The sequence below is a fragment of the Silurus aristotelis genome (genome assembly GCF_946808225.1).
Source record: "Silurus aristotelis genome assembly, chromosome: 18".
NCBI lineage: Eukaryota > Metazoa > Chordata > Actinopteri > Siluriformes > Siluridae > Silurus > Silurus aristotelis.
The window spans coordinates 19,108,460-19,117,868 of record NC_139591.1 but is presented as its reverse complement, the minus strand read 5'-3'; the positions used below and the strand labels follow the sequence as shown (position 1 = coordinate 19,117,868).

The 9,409-nt window shown below is 40.2% G+C and overlaps 2 protein-coding genes across 3 annotated transcripts in view; one reads left to right on the top strand and one right to left on the bottom strand.

The window, feature by feature from the left end:
* Positions 1 to 7,185, bottom strand: part of LOC310741088 (ephrin-B2-like) — a 28,974-nt gene extending 21,789 nt beyond the window's left edge. For both annotated transcript variants that reach the window (XM_083568570.1, XM_083568569.1), the window contains exon 1: positions 7,054 to 7,185. In XM_083568570.1, the coding sequence (XP_083424696.1) occupies positions 7,054 to 7,184 (131 nt within the window). In that variant the 5' untranslated portion in view covers position 7,185. The remainder of the gene's footprint in view (positions 1 to 7,053) is intronic.
* Positions 7,186 to 7,460: 275 nt separating this feature from the next.
* Positions 7,461 to 9,409, top strand: part of LOC310741107 (cornifelin homolog B-like) — a gene marked incomplete at its 5' end in the record, with an annotated part of 164,197 nt that continues 162,248 nt past the window's right edge. Inside the window, one exon of the mRNA XM_083568618.1 lies at positions 7,461 to 7,547. Within this exon, the coding sequence (XP_083424744.1) occupies positions 7,461 to 7,547 (87 nt within the window). The remainder of the gene's footprint in view (positions 7,548 to 9,409) is intronic.

Sequence of the window (9,409 nt, the reverse complement as noted above, 5' to 3'; positions counted from 1 at the left end):
AAGTCCACCTCTGAATGGCTGAAGAAAAACTAAATGTAGTGGCCTAGTCAAAGTCCTGACCTGAATCCTATTGAAATGCTGTGGAATGACTTTCAAAATGTGGTTCATGCTCGAAAACCCTCCAATGTGGCTGAATTACAACAATTCTGCATAGATGTATGGACCAAAATTCCTCCACAGCACTGTAACAGACTCATAGCAAGTTATTGCAAATGCTTGATTTCAGTTGTTGCTGTTAAGGGTGGCCCAACCAGTTATTAGGTTTAGGGGCAAACACTTTTTCACACAGGGCCATGTAGTTTTGGATTTAGTTTTCCCTCAATTATAAAAATCCTCATTTAAAAACTGCATGTTGTGTTCACTAGTGTTATATTTTACTAATATTTAAATTAGTTTGATGATCTGAAACATTAAAGTGTGACAAACATGCAAAAAAAAAACCAAGAAATCAGAAAACACTTCTTCACACCACTGTATATGAGGTCACAACCCTGAACGCTCTCTAACCCCAAAGGGATAATTGGGACCTTTTACCTCTGGAGTCCTCAGGAGCGTGTCAGAGTTCAGCTAAATAAAAAGAGGCCATGGAAAGCTTCAAACAGCATGGAAGCTGTACTGACTGAGGAAAGGCTGAGAAAGACTGAGTTACCATGGAAACCTTGATTGACAGGCTGATATTTGTGTGTGGGTTTAATGCCATGTCTGCCCTTTTATTCCCAGCTCAATTTTTCTCTTCTACCCACGCTCAAACACCACGAGCCCTTTGGTCAATCAGGACAAGTAGACATCCAGATAACCCAGGGGAAAAAAAGAAAGAGAGAGAGTGAGAGAGAGAGAGAGAGAGAGAGAGAGAGAGAGAGAGAGAGAGAGAGAGAGAGAGAGAGAGAGAGAGAGAGGTGCATGTATCACCAAAGGTAGAAGAGACACAAAATGACAAAGAGTGATTCTGAAAGACATTCCCAGAGGGAGAGACAGAGACACATGTGGAAAGTGGGAGGGAAAGACAGACGGACGAGGCGAGAGAGACAAATGGAGAGAGAGAGCGAGAGAGAGAGAGAGAGAGAGAGAGAGAGAGAGAGAGAGAGAGAGAGCGAGAGAGCGAGAATGAAAGAATCTGAGAGAGATGGAGCAATAACCCTGTAGTTAATGTTCTGGTGATTTGGCTTCATCGTCCCTGATGCTGCTTTTATGTGATTTCAGGATATTTTTTAAAACCCCGGAAGCGATGTCCATCACACGGTGGTAGTAATCACAGTGCCCTTTTTGTCAGACACTGCACCACACACTCCAGTGTGCACGCAGCCGCATATTTAACACCGAATTGTTGTGACAAACTCCAGGTTTGTTCGATGTGGTCTGCTGTAAAGTAGGTTTAAAGGGAACTTTGAACTGAAGAAAGGCTGATGACGAGGTTGAGAATCTATAAGTTAACCTTGTGTGCGTTTGTGTGTGTGTGTAAGATTATGGTAAGTGGTCACCGAGTGTTCTTTAATGTGTTTATCGATTATCTTAGTGCTGCAGATAATCTGCACATTCCTGAGCGATGACTAAACCACACACTGAAACATACTTATCACACACACACACACACACACACACACACACTTAGCAGTTTCACACAAGTTACCTGCTGATTATAGAAGTAGGTTTGAAGAGAAATATGGAGTTGTTAAAGTCTCAGTCGTAAAGTCTTAAACATCAGTCCCAGTACTATTGTATATACTGTGTATTTTTGAAATATTATGAAAACAGTTCTGTCACTCTGATGAGAATGAAGGTGACAGAAACTCAACTAGCAAATCTTTACAACTGTGGTGAGCTGAAAAGCAACAGCATGTCGGAGAAAACCACAGGAAGGTAAATATCTGGAGTCTGGAATGTTTATACATTTTGTAAGCTCATAGCTGATGTTACTCCTGTTGCTGAACACACACACATACACACACACGACATGACATGACACGACACAAGACGACACGACAGGATTGAGATGATTAATGTGCTGACACAAAAACACTCAATAAGAAAAGGCAACTGATAACTCTAAAAATAAACGGCTCTGTCTGGAGGACAGCCACATAAAATAATTTCCACCCCCCCACCTCCGTTTCTAGTATCTGTCTTGCTTCCATCATTTCTCTCTTTCATTTGCGCTCTCTCTCTCTCTCTCTCTCTCTCTCTCTCTCTCTCTCTCTCTCTTACACACACTCATACACACACACACACACACGTACAGCATCACTGGGGGATTTGGCTGATTCTCATTCTCTTTAACGTTTGTGAATAAAATGTCAGACAGTCTGAGCGGTACGTGAGTGTGTGCATGGGGAGACAGAGAAAGAAAAGAGAGAGAGAGAGAGAGAGAGAGAGAGAGAGAGAGAGACAGAGAGAGAGAAGAGACAGACAGACAGACAGACAGATGAGGTGAAGATCGAGAAAAGAGACAGACCGAGACGATAACGTGATTAAGAACTAGGAACCGAAACGACAGCAGTTAAAGATGAGTCGGAAATGATTTCAGGTGGAAGAAAGTGAATCTGTCAGAATTTCCTGTTTAGAAAGAGAGAGAAGAAGAGACAGACATATAGGAATCAAGAGACCGAGCATTCCTATTGTTGAACATGCTGGATTCAGACTCCACCCACCAGATGCAACAACGTAGCTACAGAGAGGCACAGTAGCTACGTTTATTAGTTTAGCCGTCTCTTACTGGGCTAGAGTTCTCACACTAGCCTAGTGTTGGGGTTGTCACGCTGGGTTAGTGTTCTCTTGCTAGGTATCATCAACCTCTTGGAGCAAAAAGTGAAAAGAGGAGGTAATGAAATGAGGCAAGAACAAAGTGAAAGTGTTAAAAGATGCCAAAATGAACAGATGACAGGAGCAACAAGGTGTGTGTGTGTGTGTGTGTGTGTGTGTGTGTGAGTGTGTATTAAATCCCTGGACAGGCTTGCTGATGATTGATCATTCTCTATGAATAGAGGAGTTGGAGGTTGGAGGATTACACACACACACACACACACACACACACACACACACACACACACACACACACACACACACACACACACACACACACACACACACACTTTCTAAGCTGGGTTCAAGTAGTACAGTGCATTGTACAAAAGCTATCCGAACCTCTGTAAAAACACACTCGTACACGGCCAAAGGTCTGCAGGAACAACAGCACTAATTAATTTTCAAAAAAGTTTTCATTTGCAAACATTTCAGGGAAGTAATGCGAGTCAGTTGGGTGAATAAATCAGTATCAAAGCATAAACCGATCTGTTTGGTCAGTAGTTTGTTCCAGACAGGATCCCAGGTCAAACAGAGACTTTATACAGACAAATAATGTGAATGTAAACTAAATTGTTGGTTGAGAGGTTTTTTTACTCACACGTTTGTGTTGAACCCTTATGCCTCCTTGAGTTATTAATCATTTTGTTCAAGACCGAGATTTGCTTCTCTGTCTCTTATTTACTCAGTTTTAAACCGTTTTAGTCACGACTAAGATTTTGTTTCGTCTGGAAATCAATGGATATATTTTGAACCAGTCACTTATTTTTAGTCCTGATAGAGTTTCATTCTTCTTTTGATCAGCACCAAAGTGTTTGAATCAGGAAATCTTTTGGTCATGGCTCACTTTCCTCACTTTCAGATTACATCTACACATCCGGATAAATTTAAAAACGCCATTTTCTTCTAAAAACGCTCCACCTCCACACTTTTCAATCATTTCCAGAAAGTTGCTCATCCACACTAAAAAGTCCAAAAAACGCTGACATCCCTGTACTACACACGAGCAAAACTTAAAATGCTTTGACCTGCAGCATTTCATCATTCACTTTTTTCCAGGTCTTTGAAACCTCACGGCTATGCATAGGACAGGCACCGTCATGTGACAAAAAATTTAAATGATCGTTTTCGAAAGCCTCCGTTTTTTTTACAGTCCACACTAACCGTTTTCAAATGTATCCATTTTGGAAAGCGTTTTCAAAAAGCTACGTTTTTGTTGACTGAAGATGCTGTTTCAGGGTGGACGAAAGGCCAAAACGGAGAGAAAATGTGCATTTTTAAACACATTATTAGTGTAGTGTTTGTATCAGAAAATCATTTTGGTCATGACTTAAGTTTGACTCCACAGTTGGTCACTGAAATCAGTATTTGAACAAGTAAATCGTTTGCTCATAGGTTCACTCCTGTGCTGTTCACTGAATAAGTGGAGTTCAGTGGGTCTCTTTCAGTCTTGCAGGAAACATGCGTGTGGGTTTGACAAGAAGTGAAAAATAATTAAAAAAGCAAACGTGCCAAAAGTGCAAAAATTGCATTTTAAACAAAAATTTTGCTGTGAGTTTTGTGAGTTTGCTGTGAAAAAAAAACCCATTTGATTTAAAAGACTCAAATGACTCCAGTCTTTCCTTAGTGACACAAAATGATGTACTGTGAGGAAAGAAAGATTTAAATGCAAGGTTTCATGCTCTGCCTGTCTTTTTAAGACACTGAGCAACTCCACAAAGCTGACTGACCGGACAAACTGGTGGCTACGAACGTCCATGATATATTAGCATCGACAACACTTTTGCTCTGGCGCTAGACCAAAGTATTCACTCGAGCACTGAACATGTGTACCCACTAATATTCTGCTTCGATATTGTATCACATCACTTCCTTATACTCTGCTCCCTCTATGCGTGTCCATCATCATCATCACATCATCACCATCGGATGAACTGATTCACCTTGACTGAATCGAGCAATTCATTATTCATGTGCAACTAAGCCTGAAGTAGTATCACGAATTCCCTCTGCTGGAGTTTGTTCTTGGTCTTTCTCTCTCTCACACACACACACACACACACACACACACACACACACACACACACACACACACACACACACACACCTTACAGTACATTTAACAAAATCTTAAGTCAACTAAAATGCAAATTGTAGTTTTAAAATGTATGTAAAATAGGCAGCGTACTATTTATTTTGGGCTTAGTGTTTATGGTTGGGGGTTTAGGGATAGGGTTAATGGTTGGGGGTTTAGGTCAAGTGTTTATGGTTGGGGGTTTAGGGAGAGTGTTTATGGTTGGGGGTTTAGGGATAGGGTTAATGGTTAGGGGTTTAGGGATAGTGGGCTTAGTGTTTATGGTTAGGGGTTTAGGGATAGTGGGCTTAGTGTTTATGGTTAGGGGTTTAGGGATAGGGTTTATGGTTAGGGGTTTAGGGAAATGGTTAGGGGAAGCCCAAACCCTAACCCTTGTTAAATGATTTATTAGTATCACAAATCTTAGCTATGCACTAGCAGATTTTCTATGTACTATTTACATACACTCACTCAATGCTTGCTTAATCTGTCTTCGTAACATCTCTGTACACATTTACTATAAGATCATGTGTATGATGCGAGACGATGAAATCATGCTTATCAGATTTGGTGCGCCAAACAGGAAATAGTAGGATATAATGTGACTGGGGAACCAAAGAAAATTCGGACCACGTGCTGCACAGGATTGGTTTATCAGGAGAATCCTTCCTACCTTTTTTTCCCCACAAGTATATCACTGGTGTTATTTTATCTGGGACGAGTCTGCACGGACATCCCCAATTCGTGAAGGTACAGATGTAATGAAAAGAACTGTTGTTCAAGAATTGCAACGTATTGCCATCAACATCATCCCGAGTTCTCCTACTATCCACATTAGAAAGACCTTCGCAAACTTTTTCAGACGTTCCACATCTCCGTTTCTTGCTTAACATTTTAAAGGTGAATAAAGGAATCAGGATGTAGGAAGAAGACACGCATGATGTAATGTACATTAAGGACGAGGACGAAAACAAGGACGAGTGCTGAAGATTCCAAATCCAAACACCTTACACAGACCTGTGTGAGATCATCCTGCATGTTTTCTGGCACAGGAAGTGCCAGTAATATCTGCAGAAACAGCAAAACCTCTGCCCTTTTTACTGCGCATCCGAGCTCTAGGGCGAATGGGTTCTGTGATGAAGACTTATTCTGTGAGCTTGGTCTTTTGCCACTGCAGTGATGGATCTTTTTGCAAATAAGGCACTTTTCGTTTCTTCTCTGGTTCGAAGAAAAAAAAAAAACATGTACAGGTTGTTTCAGAGCAGCGCTCTGTTCTTACCGACAGAAACGAGTGGATTGTTTAGAAATGCAAAAAAAACAACAACAAAAAAACAACAACACCCTGATTCATTTGTTCTTCCGAATCTCGAATCTTCCGAAAATATTTTTGTTAGCACCAAAACACGAACATCACGAATACCATCCCAGACACAGGATGACTCTACTTGCCTCCAGTAGACGATTAGGTGATGACTGCTCGGCCCTTTTTTATTCCGGTCCTGTAGACACACGCTAACGGCTAATGAACGATCTGATAAAAATCTAAATTTTTTGCTGTAGATAACGTTGTTTACAGTGCTGATGATTCTGGATTCTGATTGGTCATTGACCGTTGTTTGTATAGCGACAGCTGCATAAACACCTATGAAAAGAATGTGTAATATTTAAGGAGTCTCCAGTGTCAGAGCTTTCTAACAGTTAGAGGTAAAATCATTAGAGGTCAAGATTTCTGGTGTCACACTGATAGTTTTTTTCTGTCTTGTTAGCTCCAAGGAACTTCTTTAATGGAGGTTCCACAACATTAAACACAATAAATGAGTAAAATGTTAAACCTCATACGTCATTGAGTTCACAAGCAAATTGCAGCAGTATAGGAGGAATAAAACACTTGGAAACACACAGCATGTAATAGGAAAGTCGTCTATTTTGCTGTGGTAACGGGTCCACGCTCAAATCTTACGAGGTCCTACAAAACCAGGATGCATGTATTCAGATGACAGACAACAGAGTATCATTTACCTCTAACGTCAGAAAACTACAGTTCGGTCTGATCTCGTGTTTGTCTCAGAAACTCCAAAGTAAATTATATCTCAAGTGCAGAGACCTGGACTGTGGAAAGACAGAATTGGGAAGCATGTTCTTGAGATTCTCATCTCCTGTTGATGACTGGGGTAATCACATACCTACTGTTCAAGGAGTTCCAGTAGATGGGCTCCAGGTTGACTGCCGTGACCATTATGCTCTCCATGAGAAATACAACTAAGACCGTCAGCCCATGTGGACGTTCCATGAGATTCTGAGCTCCTCTCTCCATCTTGCAAAAAAAACCTGAGGAGGATCGCACATGCAGTTCAGCAGTGTTCAAAAATCAGTGCGAGTTCATGAGGCTTCTACAAAGTTCATTATCCTTGAAACGAAGCTCGTGAGATCCTTCAGGGCGTGAATTGAATTCACATCCTTCAGAGCTTGTTAGACATGACCAGGTTCATGAGACCTTTCAGAAATATTACGGTTCATAAAATGTTTAGTGACACCAACACGGTTCCTGGAGTTGTCGAATCTGCGAGCAGTTTGAGGTCCTTTAATAATCATGAAGTTGGATCAATCCTGTGCCAGATGTGAAACGAGAATTAGCAAAGTTTACATATCTGAGAAGCTTGAAAAGAGAGCAGAGCAGACTCTGTAGAGCTTCAAGAATTTGACGTTCCTCACAATAAGCTCCTCGACAGAGGAACGTGGTGGTCCTTCTGTATTTTGGTGTCAAAAGAGAGAAAATAGAAAAAAGTGTCCCAGAAAGCTCTCCATATTTAAGTTAAATTTTTATTAAATACAGATTATTCCCATATGAGAAGACGGTAAGGCTCAATCTTCACCGAGTTTCTCCACAAAAATGTTCTTAGGAGAATTTCTGTAATTTTTAAGTTCCCTAAAACAAATTTCAAGAAGCTCAAGACGAAGTGTAAAATGTCGGTGGAGATCTGATGATCATCCAGACTGCGAGGAAAAGTTCTGCTTCACCTTTACCTCTACAGACGAACGTGGACGTTTCTGTCCCAGACCGCTGCTCTCTCCAAAATATAAAAGGTCGCAAATGTCCGTCAGGTGAGAAACGCTGGTTCCTCCAGTGCATCACAGTGAAAACGCGTGGAAACCAGCGAAACGTTCGGTTTGCGGCAGGAGCTCGCGCGGCTCCGGTGCATGTCCCGCTCAGCGCGCGCGCTACTGACGACGATGGGCGATTCGGGCACGAAAGAAATGAAGTGAATCACTAAGGGATTTTTTTTTTTTTTTGGATCCCTTTTTCTAAGCGGAACTCACGAATTTCGGTGGTTTTTCCCCAATTATTAGTAATAATATGATTTATTGTCGCTTTTTCTTTCAAAACAATATATTTTTTCTAATTAATCTTTTTAATTAAGGTTTAATTTAATTAACCGAACCATGGCTCCATCTAGTGGTGATTTCGTATAATAGCGTTTTTAAGGTAGGTCATTTTATACATTTAATTTAATTTGAAATTTTATTACTATTATATATTATTATGGCCCTGCACCTTCTAAAATATGTTTTTATTTACTCGATTAAGCTGACTGGTTACTGCATTACCTGGAAAACCTACATTTGGCTCCATCAAGTGGTGATAGTATAATAGCGTTTTTGCTGTGACTACGGTAGAGAAAGATATTTAGGCATGTTGCTATCATAAATGTGTCATTAATGGCAGGCGAGAACCCTGCAAGAGCCCAAGTACTGATTACTCCCCAGTTCCTTCTGCTGTTAGCCAGAATTAACATTTCACAGCTGTCGAAAAGGAAATAGCTTATGAATATTTGCACCACAGTTCCACATCAAAATAACGTATTTGTCTAGAAGGACAGGTGTATGGATTTAATTCATAATTCAAGGTAAGACTTTGCGGTGCACATTTTCATTTGTGTTAAATAAGTGAATATCTGAACTGCATTGGAAACAAGAGGTGGTCTTAAATGTAACTTGTTTAGTTCATCCCACACCTTTCCATCAGCTGATAATGATAATCAGGGTAAAAATATGTGGTGTTTGTATTTAGTGACTTCTCAGTGTTTAAGTGTATTTTGCTGTGCTCATTGTTCATTTTTTATTCTCCATATTAATCCGATTTTTTTAAATGGCTATATATCAATATAGTTTGTTTCAAGGACGGCCCGAAAATTACCCTTTGGGATTTAATCGATTTAATTTATTAATGTGCCCTCTTGTGGACAATCAGCTAAACTACACTCACTTTACCAGCACCTGCATTAACAAAAAAACTTGACTGAATAATTCATCATAATATAAAAAGTATTGACTGTTCTACACTTCCTTTGAAAAATTATTCTAAGGATATACAAATGCTAGGCTTGCCATCTTTAGAAAGTAAAGCAAACAAACAAACAAAAAAATAACCCAACCAGGAAACCATTTCAATCTTTAAAATCTTTATTTTCTGTTTATCATACTTTGTTCTTCTCAAAGCACAAACTCCACAAACCCCACCCTCCATATCACTTCTCTGCT